At 32.9% G+C, this 16,599-nt stretch overlaps 1 protein-coding gene across 2 annotated transcripts; it reads right to left on the bottom strand.

Moving 5' to 3' along the window:
- Nucleotides 1-1,356: 1,356 nt before the first annotated feature.
- LOC114193328 (basic leucine zipper 9-like) lies at nucleotides 1,357-6,773 on the bottom strand. 2 transcript variants are annotated; one of them, XM_028083073.2, is made up of 7 exons: nucleotides 6,544-6,675; nucleotides 4,407-4,540; nucleotides 3,009-3,132; nucleotides 2,751-2,910; nucleotides 2,435-2,510; nucleotides 2,142-2,267; nucleotides 1,357-1,840 (listed from the first exon to the last, which is right to left on the bottom strand). In XM_028083073.2, exons 2-7 carry the CDS (start codon nucleotides 4,407-4,409, stop codon nucleotides 1,550-1,552), a joined length of 780 nt encoding a protein of 259 aa, XP_027938874.1. In that variant the 5' UTR covers nucleotides 4,410-4,540; nucleotides 6,544-6,675; the 3' UTR covers nucleotides 1,357-1,549. The 2 variants fall into 2 exon arrangements, with proteins under 2 accessions (XP_027938874.1, XP_027938873.1); XM_028083072.2 differs by lacking the exon at nucleotides 4,407-4,540 and having other exon boundaries at nucleotides 6,544-6,773.
- Nucleotides 6,774-16,599: the final 9,826 nt, after the last annotated feature.

Here is a 16,599-nt window from a genome sequence, read left to right as displayed (position 1 = left end):
CACTCATTTTAAAATCGGTGGCTAATTGTTTTGTGACTAGGATTTTCGTCACTATTTAATTTTGATGGCTAAGGTTGTTAGCCACCCATTTTACCCATTTAGCCACCGATTTCGCCGGTGGCTAAAATGCTTTTTTCTAGTAGTGTTAGTTAGGTAGGATCTATAAATGTAGTATAATTAAGGTCAAAATATCTTTTTAGTCCCAATTTTTGTGAAGTTTTGTCAAATTAGTCTTAATTTTGTTTTGTGCTCAAATAAGTCTTAATTTTCGTCAATTTTGTTCAATTTGATCTTTGTTTGCTAACCATGTTTAAATCATTAATGGGCATAAACAGTAACTGCCACGCTTTTTTTTTCAATTTTTTTTTGTTAATTTTGTTAATTTTTTTAAATTTTTTTAAATGTCCACGTGTCAACCCAACATTGTGCCACGTGTCAAATTCAATGTCTTATTGTCAATTTGGTCCCTATATTTATTATTTTTGTTCAATTTAGTCCCAATTTTCTTAACATTAACCAATTTTGTCCCTCTCCAAATTGAGACCAAACTTAATTTTTATATTAAAATTCATATTTTTATTAGATATATTAAAATTCACATCATTATAACTTTTATATAAAAATTAAATTTGGTCCCAATTTCGAAAGGAACAAAATTGTTCAATTTTAAACAATTGGGACTAAATTGAACAAAATATCAAATATAAAGATTAAATTGAATATAAAAACATTGATTATAACACTTGGTACACTATTGAGTTGACATGTGGATATTTAAAAAAATTAAAAAATTAAAAAAAAATAAAAAATAATTCAAAAAAATCATGGACTGGTACGTGACAGTCATTGTTCATTAATATCATGTTCATTCATGTCAATGATTTAAATGGTGTTTAGAAAGAAAGACCAAATTGTACAAATTTACGAAAATTTAAATCTATTTGAAATCAAAAACAAAATTAGAAATGATTTGACAAAACTTTACAAAAATTGGGACTAAAAAAGTATTTTAACCTATAATTAACTCTTAAATGCCATACCTACACCTTGTATTTATAATTTTCTGAATGGACTTTTCCTTTTGGGAAGGCCTAATTGTAGGCTCATAAACACCTAATCTCGATTTATATATGCATATGCTGTCCTATAATTGATTTGGGTTTAGGCTTTATTCTTTGCATTAGGACTTGATTCCGGATTATTCAGGATGTGCCGATCGGTTCGGTATGATCCCGATGGGTCATGTATAGTACAATAAAGTTGCATTAAACTAAACCTATTGCGGAAAACATTGACGAATGAGTTGTAACAACTACTTTATTTGTGTTAACTAGACGTAATTAACAATAAGCAAAAGAAACAAAATGAAGAAATCATTTAACACACAACATGCTAAGTAGTCTACATGGTTTCTTACATGTAAAGAGTCTTTTGTAGAATGTAACTCCGCAGTTTAACCTACAAATTAACCTAATAATAAACCAAGACAAACATAAGGTGAATCTAACTGGCAGCACTACAATGTGTGGTGGATAGAAAGTGTTGTTGCTTAAGGCCACATGGTAGTGATAGAGCTGACAGCATTATCACTATTGAAATCTGTGCAAGGTATGTCCAAGTTTCCAAGCTCAAGAGGTGAGTTATGTGTGATTCCAGCACCATATGAAGCACCATCGTTCCCATGCACAGTGATGGTTGGTGAGACATGTGCCATGCGACGCAGATTATTCATATTGCTGTTCAGAGGTGAAGGAGTGCTCAATTCACTCAGGTTTGGAAGAATCTGGTTGTTGAATGGGGGAATTGTACCCCTTCTCACCATGTCCTCAGCTAACTTTACCTAAATCAACAAAGAAGTTGAGTTAACATATGTATGTATATATGTGCCTGTGTGAATTTGTGTATTATGTGTAATTTTGTTTAAATAATTCAACTTCAAATTTTATATTGATTAGATAGACATCCAGAAAATTTGTTTCGAAAATCTTATTTCAAAAAGCTTGTTTCAAAATGTATTTTAATTCTATTATAAAAATATATTTTGCATCACGGAGTTAGCGTAAAAACATTTGCTGATCCTACTTTTTAAAATTTAAGGAGTGTAAAATATAATATTTTAAAATAAATGAGATTTGTTGTACCTTAGCTCTTAAAGCTTCGACATCTGATTTTAGCACTCGATTATTGGTATCAGCATCACGGAATTGTTGGCTTGCATCCCTTAGCTGCTTGAATAGGTGTGAATTTTCCTGCCTCAGCCGTTCAACCTGACAATAAGGTAACACAATTGTTTAGCATTTCTCTGTAGAGTAATAAAAAAGAGATAGAAAAAAGGAAGAAGAATGGGAGTGAACAAATATGAATTATGTGATAAAAAAAAAAGTAAAACTAGAAAAAGCAGAAAAAGTGAGAAGAGTGTCGTTTGATAAATTACTTGCCACTCCAGGTCAGCCAAATGGGCTTGTTTTCTTCTTCTGGATCTCCTTGCAGACTCTCTATTAGAATCCTTCCTGTGCAATTCATATTACAATTGTAAAGTTAAAGCGTATTATAAATTTGTTTTATTCCGGTTCATTGACATCGATCATTTAACAATTCTTATAAGATTAAAATAGTTTACCAAAAAATAGTTTTTATATTTTTAGAAAAAAAAAGTAAATAATAATAAAGGGTAGGGTCAAATCACAGTGAAGAGAAATGTTGTGTTAACGCATGTCCAAAAAAAAAATGTGTATGGAAGTTATATGAACCTTCTAAGACGCTTGGTGTCAACAGCGTTTGTGCTTTGTTCACAGAGACCTGCTTCATCGTCTTCATCTGATGGGTCACGTGAGGAACCACTTGTTGTGGTGGCCCCTTTCACTTCGTTATCTCTTCCATTTGGTTTGTTAGCAGACACTGGGCTCCCAACTGCATCATGCATCCCAAATAATTATTTCAATCGAAAATCTTCAACTATAAATATACATATACATATATAAACACATAGCTTAATTAATTAACGGTACCGCAAATGGATGACTGAGAATCAATAGTTGCAGAGATGGTGGATTGGATGGGAGTGAGGTTTTGGGAATGGAGGAGTGTTCCATCTGTTACTCCACCGCAGCTTGAAAATGCAGTTACTGCATCCTGCAAAAGGTACAAACCAAAACACATCAAAGATTAGAAGAAACAAAACTCTTCACCTCCACTACCCAAAAACCCTTTTCAAACCACCCATTTTTATAGTGGCCAAAGCAGAGATTCTTTGGTACAACCTACATCTAACTTGTTTTAGTACCCTATTTTACTTTTTTAATATCACATTCTATTCTAGTATTTTCTTTTATGTGATTTTTCTCTTTAAATTTACCTCTATATACCTCTCAAATAAAGTTTAGTAATTTTTAAAATAACACTATATTGTAATTAAAATTATTTATTATAAACTTAAAATATAATTGTGATAGAAACATTGAAGTGTACAATAAATAATATCTCTAATGCGTAATTGTAATAAAAATATTATTTTAATGAATTCAAAATCGGCGTATTTACATCGTTTATAGGAAAAAAAAAAAGAAGAAAACTTCAATGCGCTCTTCTTTAGATTTAATTAGAGGAATTATTCTGATATATCCAAAACAGTTTTATATGAATGAATTAAGAGTGAAATACTTTATAAAAGGTTTAATAAGTAAGATGATATTCATTTTCGTTGAGATGTGTCAGTTTGATACCCACCTTAAGAAAGGTGTCAATCGAGTCTTAATTTTTGAAAGAGTGTCTCAATTAAATCATTTTCAGACAAATTATTAACACCGTTAATTTTATTCAAGACGTTTACTACGGAATTTTAATATAAGTATCAACACTTAATTTTTAAGTGATTTTAAATATCAATACTGTTAACGAGTTAATAATTTTTTTTTCTGAAAGAGACCTTATTAAGACAACTTTTCAAAAGTTGAGACTCAATTGACAGATCTTTAAACCAGGTACCAAACTGACACATCAAAACAAAAATAGATATCATCTAACTAATTAAACCTTTATAAAACTATTCTGTCTTGATTGGAAGGTTGAAAGAAAGTTATGAAATAAATACCAAACCGTCAAATATAAAGAATATACCTAATTGATTCTAACGTTATCTTACCATATTCGAAGTAAAATATTAATTTAATGGCAGGATAATGATTGAATCGTTAAACTCTAATGATTTACAGTATATATTAACGCATATTTACTAATAATATTTTTTTTACTAGCGTGCTGTTTTCTATTTAGGGTAAAGTTATATATATATATATATATATATATATATATATATATATATATATTATTAGTTTTAATTGTAAAATAAACATTTATTCAATATAATATTAATAATAGTTTGGAAATGAAAGTATAAATTATGATACCATGTGTTTTGCCCAGTCCACTCCACGCCGTTAACAGCGACCATCATATCCCCGCCGTCGTGACGAGCGTCTTGCCGCTTTCCGCAGCCGATGGGAACTTGGTCGCCGGCGAGGAGAGGCGGATGTCGAAGAACCTGATGGTTAGGACACGACGTTCATGAGGTGAAGAGTTTCGACTTGGAGATGCTACTCAGCAATTTATATATTTATTTTTTATTTTATTTTTTTTATCGTAGTTTGAGAAAAAAGTTTAATGAATTAGAAAAAAAAAAGTCAGAATTTTAAAGACCTAATCATGTAGTAAACATTTCAGCTTAGACGGCTTCCTTCTAATCACCACCGTGTTATCTTTGACGTAACATTCTAGTTAACTAGATTTTCACCTAAGTTTCATATTAAATATATGAATAAAAAAATATTTAAAAAATATAAAAATTAAGAGTTACAATATAATAAGTATATAAAAAACTTAGTTTATAAGTAATTTTAAATAAAAATATTTAAAACAGAGTTGCTAACAATAAGTAACATGCATCTATGTACATAAATACCACATATTTATAAATAAGTAACAACTGAATAATTAAAACTTTCATAATGATTCTTGCATAGATTCATTTAAAATATCTAATTATTTATCCATTATGAATTTATTTTTATTGACATCCTTAGATCATTCGCGATGTCTGCACTTTAAAGTAATGAAATAATTGTTAATATGACCATTAATGGGTACTATGTTCGCCAAATGAAATATATACCGATAACAAGTTTTTTTAATTATGATTCCTGTAATTACTTTCTAGGTAATAATAATTAAAGAGTGTTAAAGTAAAATATATCAATAACATTAAATATTTTTATGCAAACTTTTAAATTTGACTCCTTTTAATCACCATCAGAATTTGATTTCGTGGAAGTTAAATCATCGTAGTTTTCGTGCCAACTTATTCAATTCTGAAAAAAAGAAAACAATAATTTTACTACTTTTATTTCTAATATTTGTCCAATACCTTGCCTTTTAAAAATATAATACATAAATTAGAAAAACAATATATAATCCATGTTTTTCATCCATGTCAAAATTAATTTGAACTTTTAATTCCTAACGGTGATCTCCTATATAATTATGTCTCATTATTAATAAGTGTGTAAAATATTTAAAATAAAAAATATAACTATAATGACTTGAGACAAATAAAGATATAGCACTTCTATAAAGTGGATAGTTTATTGGATGAATTTTGTCATAAAGGGTCAAAAATAGAAAAAGAAAGAGAAATGTAGACCCAACCAAACCCTGAACTGAAGTATGCCTTCCCACGAGTTCTGATTATGGAGAAAAGCTACTAATAAAGAAGCAGCATGTTTTCTTCACAAAAAAAATTCATGCTGACGTGGCCTTCACTTTTTCTATTTGCTTTTACTTCAACTGGTGTCTATAAATAATCTTTTCTCCTTGATATGTTTTTTGTACACAAACTAATAGATTTCATTCTTCCAACACATCTCTCTTCCCACAAAAATTAAACATTGTGTTTTTCAATTATTTGAACAAAGCAAAGTTAGATGCAAATTTTATATATATATATTGGCGATGCGTAAAAGCTTCATATTTAATTACCAAAATGTTAATTTAACTGGATTTAAATCTTCTCATGCGATTAATATCTAGATAAATAATTGATTCTACCAAAATTAATTTAAGTTTTCCGTTTCACTTAAAATTAGTTGATACTTCGTATGAATAATATAACTATTATTCGTTAATTACATCTCAATAATCAACACGAAAAAAAAAGTTAAACTAAAAGTCAAGATATGTTAAAGGCCAAAATATTAAAATAAAAATTTCTTATCACCTATAAATATAGTAGGTTTTGTCCAATAATTATTGTTCTACTTTAATTTATAGAAGCGAAAAATTTTCCACCAGCAAAAAAAAGAAAAAATATTTTGTTTTTATTACTTATAGAAGCTATGTTAGTCTTATAAACTAAACGATGCAAAGAAGTGCTTAGCGAAAAAGATAACGCGGAGCGTAGAAAAGGTTAGAATAGAATAGAATAGAAGGTGAGAGAAGAAGAGTGAGTTTGTGAGTGTTGCGTTTGAGAAAGAGTGATAAGAGAGCACTAACCAGATTTTCGAAAGCGTCGTTGAGGTGACCAGAAGCGCCGGTGAAGGGGTCGAGCTTGCAGGGTTTGACGTCGTCGTTTATGTCGTGATCGAACATAAAGGAGATCCATTTGAATTCGTCGAAGGTAGCCGCCATAACGCCGCCGCCGCCGCCGCCGCCCAACTTGGTCTCCATTTCGCCGGAAAATTAAAAGGAAACGAAAGAGTAGAGAGAGAGAAAAGGGGACAAGAGAAGCTGTTTGATGGGTATATATAGAAAGTTCCCAAGCATGTGGCAACTCCAAATAACAATAAAAACTAAGTTAATCCTATGTATTCTTACTAAAATATTATAATATGGTTTTTTAATACAAATTAAATAATTTATTACGCACTATAATTTGTGATCGGAAAACTGATTTAAATTTTTCTATGTAATACTTTATTGAATTTGATACAGTTTTGTCCAATTATACATATATAAAATTTATTAAAATTATATTTAAATTCCATTGACTTCCGGTATAAAACGGTCTTTTGCATCTTATTGATAATATATATTTTGAAATTATATTAAAGTCAATAAACTTGTCACGATGATTTGTTATTGAATTAAAAAACTTTTTAAACGGTTAATATACCTATTATTTATTATATATGTTTTACTCGTTAATGTAAATAATTTTAATTTTTACAGCCTATTCTATATAATTTAAAAGTAATTTCAGTAAAAATAGTCTTCAATCAAGCTAAAGTTTTTTGTATTATTAACTGATAAAAAAATCTTAGGTAAAAAGAAACTTACATACACAGTATGTTATTAATTTAGTGACAATATATATACAAACAATCTTCACATGATTTTTTTTAATTAAGGAAAGAAAAACAGTGAAAGACATACCAAAACAACTTTAAACTCTGTTAATTTGAGTATTTTTTAATTCGGAAAACAGTAAAATAGCAGAAAGAAAAAGATTTGATTCCAACATTAGTTTTTTTAATAAAGATAAAGCAGTAAAACAATAAAATTGGACGGCACATGATGTCAAAACTGAGTACCACGAAATGCGTGAAATGGTCCACATCTGTCACGTGTGATTACTTGTTGAGCCTTTGAGAAAGGGGAAACACTAAACATTCGTGTTTACTCTGAATCACATGTGTTGTTGTTTGTTTTTTATTTACAATATATTCTACTATATAACTGTATATAATATTCAAGATTTAAGTGAAAAGAAAAAGTTTTATGACTAAGAAATTAAATACTTTAATTTACATATATCTAAATAAAGAATTTCACAATTATTGGAATTGTGTTTTCTGATATTTCCTTAAAAATGATATTTCTTAATAGAGATAAACGTATGAAAACTATTCTATGTTGAAATCACAAGAAAAAAATAAGGAATAAAGAAAAAGAATGAGTTATGAGATTGTTTTAATAGAGATATTTTCATGTAGCTGTTTTGAGTATTCATGAATAAAGATAAATAATAGGTAATAATTAAATTAATTTTGTTTAGATAAAATAGTTCAGTGATAGAAGTCTTAATCTTATAAGTATTGATATTAATATTTAATTTTTTTCATAAGAAACAACATAATTTTAGTTAAGCGTATATAAATTACCTAATATGAATGTATTACATATAAATAAAATATAACATTAAATCAAACTAAAGTTGTTAATATAAATGATTTAATGAGAAACATATATTATATATAAACAAAATATAATATTAAATCAAACTAAATTGTTAAGAGAATGGAAGTAAAGTTTCAACTAAAAATTGCAAGAGCTCAAAATAAACACATGTTTAAGAAGTATAAATGCATAAAAATTACAGATATGCATGAAGTGATTGAAAATTATGTTAAGAAAAGATGACCAAATCTTAAAATAAAAAACATATAATAGAAGATCTTGTCTACTGATGCTAATCTTAAAAAGATATATAGAATATAGGAAGTATTTCTTTGAATCATCTTTCTTTGAAAAAGCTTTAAAGAACTAAGTATGTTAAATATTAATGAATATACAAATCTGGCATAAGTAGACATATGTTATACTAGACACACTATCAAGCAAGACTTTACGAGTTTGTTAAAAGCTCAAAGCAAAAGGTGATCTTTCATAAGAAGAATAAATTTACATTTTAAGTTCTTCGTACTATCACATCTTTATGATGCCACATTGTCTTTTTTTTTTTTTTTGCTAACTATGAACACATTTTAAGGAAGATTTTGATACAAAGTATCATTTAATAATGTGTGTATGCTCGGTTCGGTATTTTGAGTAAAAAATAGACATCTCATGGATATAAGAGAGTGATTTATACATCTCATTCTACTACATGCCAAAGAATGTTAAAAGAAAGTCATGAACCTCTGCAAGAGATTTGAACTACAATGAGATGAAGCATGCAACCTAAATCGGTCTTTTTGGATGCCTATATACGAAAGTTCTATCATGCAAAAGAGACTAAGGATACAGGATATAACTAACAAGACGTAAATGCAAAAGTAAAGCATCAAACTTATGAAGATTTTTATTGGATTGCTTAGAGAGACTTTTAGCATATGTAAGGCCACGAAATTTTTTTATTATTATACCCTAAACTGTAAGGGGTTGCCCCAATCTTATGGGCCTAAGGGTTGGCCCAAAACAAATTTTGGCCTAATATGCCCTAACGCTTGCATTCCACTCACTTTGCAGAAACAAATCTCCTACCTCTCTTAGAGCAATCGCAAACCTCTGCTAGGGTTTTCGCATCCCCTCTTACGTTGGGCTAGAAGGACTTCATTGACTCAAGTAAGTTAACCTTCCAACTGTTTTCTCCTATTCTAGCCCTGCTGTCTAAGTTTCAACTAAAGTTTTTCCTTATTGATCTAGTTTCATCTTTGTTCTGCGAATCCTAGTTCTCTGTGCTAATCTCGGAGTTGCTGTGCTCGCTAGTCTTGGGTTAGGAGTCTTGGGCTATCTTATTTCCAGGTAAGGGAAGCTAGAGCTTGTGCATTTACTTCGATTTGTTTGGGCTTTCCTTGTCCCTGTTCCATGATTTATGCCTAGTATTTTGTGATTGAACTGTGAAATACTTGGTTTGTTGGTTGGGTGCGAATGTGTGGCTGTTGCAGAGAGAACAGTGGCGAGACATATTACTCTCGCCCAAGCGAGACTGACTCGCCCAGGCGAGACGTGCAAAAACAGGCCAGGGTTACCCTTGAACTCTTGCTCAGGCAGAGAGCTCTTGTTTTGAGCGAGGCACTATCTCGCTCAGGCGAGAGACGCTCGCCTAAGCGAGAACGCGTGGAAGCCATGGTGTGTTGCTGCTATTTTAGCCCAAGCGAGGAACCTAACGTTTGGGCGAGGGGTGGTCTCGCTCAAGCGAGGAGGGCTCGCCTAAGCAAGCATGCGAAAAACCTCCCAGGGCTTTTGTCGTGATCTCGCCTAAGCAAGGGTCTGCAGCTTGAGCGAGGGAACTCCTCTCGCCTGAGCGAGGGCCTCTAGCTTGAGGCCATGCTGTTCTCCTCACATGGTTATGATTGGTTGGTTGTTTGGTTGGTTCGTTTTATTTAAAGTATGATATGTATGATTATGCATGCAAAATCTGTGGGTATGAATTTGAGGTTGATGAGTTAGTGTGATCTTGAAATGTAAAATAAATGAGATGGTTGGTAATTCTAGTGGCATGGCGTTGGAATGAAATACACTACTATGTTCATGAAATTGGGAAGGATGAGTGGGTATGGATTCAACGGGGAAAATAAATGAGGACTGGTTATAAAGGTTGGCATATAATTTACGTGTATGATAAATATGACTTGAATGATTGAGTGTGTTTGGCCTGTGGTCAGTACGTAAATCATTGAAATCTCTAGGTGAGATTTCAGGGTCGTGCTTCAGTGGTCGGGACGTAATTCCATGACCCTGTTAGTGGGTGTTCATGGTGGTGCCCCATCTATATAATTTGGTAAGGATTCAAGGTAAGGTTGCATCCTGACACTTTAAGGAGTCAGTTAGTCTCACTTAGAGCGGACTGACTCTTGTGGTGAGAGTAGTAAGAGGCCTAAAATTCATTAAGGGCTAACCTTGTGTGTGGGGGATTGAATCATTGTAACACTTGTAACACATAGCTCGAGGGTGAGCAGGGTAATCCACCACAAGCGCAAGCATCTGCTGAATCTGACCAGATTATATGTAATCCGGATGAGTCGAGTTGAGTCTTAGTGTATTGATTGGAAGGTCATAACATGTGTAATACCCGCAAAAATTAATTAATTAAATAATTACTTAATTAATAAATGCGGGTAGAAAGCGCCTTTGTGGCATTAATTATGGTTTAATGTGGTGTGGAAAAGTACTAGCTCAAGTGGTTGAGAGTACTTTGGTTGTGTGAGAGGACTTGGGTTCAAGTCCTATGTATGCTTGTTATGTGTTGTTGTTTTATTATTAATTTTTAATAATATGTATGAGTATGGAATTGTTAATATAAACTATTATTGATTGGAGTGTATCACCAAATGTGAATTGGCATAGTGGTTGTGCTTGGCATTATGAGTGGAAGGTCACGAGTTCAAACCTTGGTAGATGGAACTTAACCTTTCTTTTTACTAAACTTAGCTTGGGATGAATATGGAAAGGTAGAGAGAACCTAGCAGAATGGGGCAGCCAAGAGGGTTGGAAAACCACCAAATAATTAACCTTGAAGGGGAATTAAAACCACAATAAAGCCCAATTTCGTTTTATTTTTAAAACCTATTTTAAAGACACCTATAAAAGGCAAATTTTAGGTAGAAAGAAGGGTTTCTGTAATTGTTTTGTGGTAGCTTGAGAGGAGAGCGAAATTGGAGAGTGAGAGGTTGAATTGGGTGTGCAAAAGGGCTGGAGTAAGGTATTGGTGAACAAGGAACTTCCTCTTTGTCTCAATCTCATTCAAAAATTACAGGTTAGGGGAGTTGTCTATTTTGTATACGGATATTGACTGTGGTTCTTGGTTTGTTTGTTCTCATATTGATTTTATATGGTATGAATTGCATATTGTAGACTTGTGATTGGAAATGGTGGAAATTGATAATGTGCAATAAGTTTTTGTGGTAATGGAATATGACTGAATGAGGGCTTTGGTATGGAATAGGGTAGAAAGGGATTTAATCTCGAGTTGGGTAATAGGAATGAATGGAATGGTATGTTTGATGTTTGCTAGTCATTGTTTTATGTTGGGCAATGATTGAATGTTGTTTGGTATATTTTTTGGGTTTGGTTTGGCACTGTTTTGGGTAAAATGTGTGTGTGACAATGAGGGAACTCTGCAAGTCTCGCCCAAGCGAGTCTATCTCGTCTAAGTGAGAGTTGCAGAACCTCACGTCTGATTTGGTTCGCACTGCTCGCTCAGGCAACCTTGGATGGGGTTGAGCGACTTAGTCTCTCACTCAGGCGAGAGACACTCGCCTAAGCGAGGTTGCGAGGAAACCTGGATTGTTTTGAGTGCGATATCTCGCCCAGGCGAGAGGTTTTGAAGTTTTGAGCAACTGACACTCTCGCCTAGGTGAGAGTGGCTCGCCTAAGCGAGTTCTCGAAGCGTATTCATGTGTGTTTTGTCGAATACTCGTCTAGGCAAGGTTTGTGTGTTGTTTTGGGCGAAGGTGTGACTCGCCCAGGCGAGAGGATCTCGCCTAAGCGAGATAACGTTATGAGGTTGTTGTTTTAAGCTCGCTCAGGCGAGGTAAATTAGCCTAAGCGAGGCTGAGGGCTTAGCTTGGGTGAGAGTCCCTAGCTTAAGTGAGTTTATGCGAAATTCCATGTTTGTGTGTGCTTGTGTGTGTGATTTGGCTGCTTTATCCTAGGTATAAGATGTATATGCATGTGGTATGGTGTTTGGGCTTGAAGGACTAAGTCCAATAGGGTTTGGGATGTGCTTGGTGGTTGGACACATGATGGGCATGGAACTGGTTGAGTTCCCGTCGGCTACTAATGGGCGAGGAGTCCTTAGTATGGTGATTACATGTGTCGGGCGCACGATGGGTAAGGAACGATTATGTTCCCGTCGGCTACTATTGGGTGAGGAGTCCATAGTATGGTGATTGCGTGCGTGTCAGGGTCCAAGTTATGAGGCTTGAATGATTTACTACAAGCGAGGAGTTTATAGGGCAGGACTATGAGCGGGATAGGCTCATAGGGTTGGACCACGAATGAGTTAATTTCGTGGGAGCACAATGGAGTCCCAAGACCTAGTTCATGCATATCATGAGGACTATGAGGTCATGGTTGGGTAATTTGATAATGAGATACTTAATTATGTTATTTTGGGATGGGTGGCATATTTATTTCATGTATCTGTTTATATATATATATATTGTGCATAGCTCACCCTTTCTGTGTGTGTGGCGATGATCGGATAACCCGTTATCCAAGAGCAGATGATTTGACAAGTGGACCAGGAGATGCCTAGACTCGGAACAAGGGATAGCCGAGAATTTTGTTTATATGTTATTATTTTAGTTTTTGAGATAAATATGTAAACATTTGGGAGCCATGTGATTATTGTTTTAGTTTATAAATTATGGACTACTGGTTTTATGACTTATATATTAAAGTTTTAAATTTCTCGTGCTTTTGGGAAATAACTTATATTAAATGTGGTATTTATTTTATTTCGAATTTTATTTATTAAATATTAGTAATATTCCTTAGGGATGTTACAACATGCTTGGATGATGTTTGTATATTTGACTGTGAAGGTATAGCTGATTGTATGATAAAACTACTTTTGGCTCTAGCTTACCCTTCTGTTTTGTTATGTGTTCTGCTGTGTGGTTCTCTCTTTTGCAATGATCATCAACTTGTTGATGTGAGCAGATGCGAGGAACACCCGTGGGCAACAGGGAGGTGATGGTTTCACTGTTTAGCCAACTGGACTTGGGCTCTTCTTTTTATGTCTTTTGCGAGGGATATGGCCCATGTATTATTTTGATATGTGTTGTGTTTCTGGTTACTTTAGACCTCGTACCTTATCTTGTTTGGCATCGTGGTGTGCCCTAGGATTTTCTTTTATAACTCTTGGATATCTTTAGGGAGTGAGTCCCTACTCCACATCTCTGCTCTTATTATTATATTTTATGACGTGTCATTTAATTAAGTTTATTTATTAAATTGGACGTTACAACATACATTGTACACTCAATTTGTAACATTCAAATTATAATACAATGTTTTCAATATCCAAATATATTAGAGTTATATTATCTATAAATATATATAATTTTATTGTTTCACAAAAGGAAAAAAAAAGTTAGAGGTATATATATATATATATATATATATATATATATATATATATATATATATATATATATATATATATATATATATATATATATATGGTGATTAGTCCTATTATTTATTTAATTCATTATATTGTTTTTTTAAAAATATTTATTATTTTATTTGCTTTTGGCAATAATAAAGATTATGATAAATATAGATTTGTTATTGTAGTTAGAGGTATAATCTTGGAGATTTAAATGATTAAGGTTTACTCAAGATAAGATATTCTTGGGTTATTCTGTTGACAATAATGAAATCTCATTTATTCTAACTAACCACTAGAAAATTAATTTGAATCTTGGGTTGTTTTGTTTTCCAAATTCTTTCACTACTGATATTGTAGACACTTTTACAAGAAATGTCTAGTAAACAAATGTGGTTAATAGTAGGAAGTTCAGTCCTCGCTTTTTCATGACTCCAAACATACCCATCTTCATACAAGGACCTATAACGGTCACCTTCTTTATGCCACCCATGGTTCATGTTAACCCTGTAATTAACTTCTTTCCTCCTACTGACTAAAGTCTAGTAATCTGTACCCGAATAAGAAGAAAAAATAAACATACATTCTCTTCCTAGTATTAGAGAAAATGTAGGATGCAAAATATATGATATGGAAAGTATTGTAAAATTGATAAGGTTATTGTAAATTATTTGATGTAACATTATAATATATAGACCACTACAAGAAAACTACTTATTACTGGCGGATTATTACCGACAAATTTCTTTCCGTCGAAAATGGTTGATTACTGCTGAATTTACCAATGGATATCGTCGTCTAACTTACCGACGAATATATTTGTCGGTTATCGGTCAATAAATGATAAGAGACAATTATTTTGTCGGTAATTGCGTCGGTAAAAGTGTTTAACCCTTATTGACGGATGGTGACGTCAGTAAATCCTTCGGTAAGGTCGTCGACTGCAAAACTTAAACATTTCAGATTTCATTTCCCTCATTTCAGTTTTCCCGCAAAAGTTCAGAAACCTCATCGCCAAACACCCGACACTCACATCTTTGGCTGCCACCGCGACATGGGTCTGCTATTGCCGGAGATTTGAGAAAAAGAACAGTGTCTCTGCGCTACTACTACTGAGGGTGTCACCTTTGAGGAGTCCGTCACGGTGTCGCCGCTTCCATTGTTACATTGCCACGACATTGATAGATAAGCTTCCTGTGAGTAGGGTTTTGTTCTCTTCTTTTCGCCATCTCATCCCCCTGTTATTAATTTCATGTTGTTTTTTCTGTGATGAACAACGAGGTTGCGATGGAAGGCTGTTGTTTCATAGTACCACACTTTTTGGGAGAGCTCTTTGCGCGAGGGAGGCTGCTAAATTGGTGATTGCACCATCGACGAAAGGTTAGTGGGAACTGATAATGTTAACTGTGGAGGAATTGCTGGCAGTCATATTTTTAGTTTATCCTGTGTTATTATGATGCATATGCTTTTGTGTCAATTTGTCCTTGTGAGCATTTGCAATTAAATACCACCCGAGATTCTGAAAATGCACCAAATTACTCTCAGAATTACTAGAACCCATCAATTATGAAAATACCACCTGTGATTATTTAATGTTGTCATGAATTAGTGTTATGTTCATTTGTTTACTTGCGATTTGGTCGATGCTGTGATTAAATCTTGTTGTGCTTTCCTTTGTTTGGGTCTGAATGGGAATTTGCACAATTCCAATTGCACAATTCTAGTTTATAAAATGGGTTTGGTTTGTTCAAGAGTGGTTCTTGAGGCAAATTGGGATTTAACTTGGGACATTGAACCAATGAATCTGTATGGCAGCATTTATAGCTTATGAAATTTGTTATTGAGTATTGGGCTTAGCTTTTATTTCCTTTTCTTTGTTATTTATCCAGCAGTGTAAAGGCCTAAGTTTGGGGGTGTGATAACTCCCAGTTTTGTAGTAATTTTATAGGCCAAGATTCTATCCGTGTAAGCTTTATAAAGTGCATTTGAGCATGCAACTTGCATTCCTTGTCTTAGTGCAGTTAAATCTATTTAAGTGAGGTTCTAATTCAGTTTCAATCTATTATTTCTTAAGCCTCGTTGCATTTATAATTCTCTTGTCAAATCCTTTAAGACGGTTACTTTAGCCTCTTATCACTTTGAGTGATTGTTAGTTTGTGAAACTAATTCTAATTAACTCCAGCCTTTGATTTTTGTACCTTAGTTTCTAAAACTAATTATAATTAACTCCAGCCTTTGAATTATATTTCTTCTTCCTACCTTTCACGTTTTGGCTTTGGTTAATAGAAACTTATTCCTACACTAAGACTAATACTCATTCTAGTGGCTTCTTATATAGGCCCCAATGCAGAAATTAATATTGTGAGAAGCTAATTAAGTATTTATGAACTTTTGTTCCATTAAAGTTTGTATATGGTGTTTGTATTTCATTTCAATTTCTGCCTTTGCCTTTGGTTCATGTTCTAATGGAAATTTGAAAACTTTATCATTTTATCTTGATTATGATAGCGGAGGAAAGGGTAAGGCTTAGGGAGGTTGTGGACCAAAATTTACAAGAGCTGGGAAGGATTGCCCTAAAAGGGTTCTATTTTTGTGAGGTATTTCTTTCCACTTGCTTTAAATTTTTCATTTCCTATATTCATGCATTATAATTTTTAGTAGAGCATGCATTGCTGATTTTTGAGTTGTAAATGTGATGACTTGATGATCTTTACATGTAAAAAGGCATAAAATTAAATATAAAGAAACTTGGTGCCTTAGTCACTTTGTAT

Source organism: Vigna unguiculata, chromosome 8 (genome assembly GCF_037176805.1).
Source record: "Vigna unguiculata cultivar grain cowpea cultivar isolate G323 ecotype 2 chromosome 8, ASM3717680v1, whole genome shotgun sequence".
NCBI classification, from domain to species: Eukaryota; Viridiplantae; Streptophyta; class Magnoliopsida; order Fabales; family Fabaceae; genus Vigna; species Vigna unguiculata.
Note: the sequence above shows the minus strand (reverse complement) of the source record. Positions and strands in the feature narration are given on the sequence as shown.

What these genes read in the sequence shown, in the direction of transcription:
- LOC114193328 (XM_028083072.2), bottom strand. Translation starts at nt 6,717, where the DNA reads ATGGAGACCAAGTTGGGCGGCGGCGGCGGCGGCGGCGTTATGGCGGCT. An exon ending in ACGACGCTTTCGAAAATCTG is followed by an intron (nt 3,133 to 6,543) that starts GTTAGTGCTCTC and finishes TACCTTTTGCAG; the next exon opens with GATGCAGTAACTGCATTTTC. An exon ending in TGGCTGACCTGGAGTGGCAA is followed by an intron (nt 2,268 to 2,434) that starts GTAATTTATCAA and finishes CCTTATTGTCAG; the next exon opens with GTTGAACGGCTGAGGCAGGA.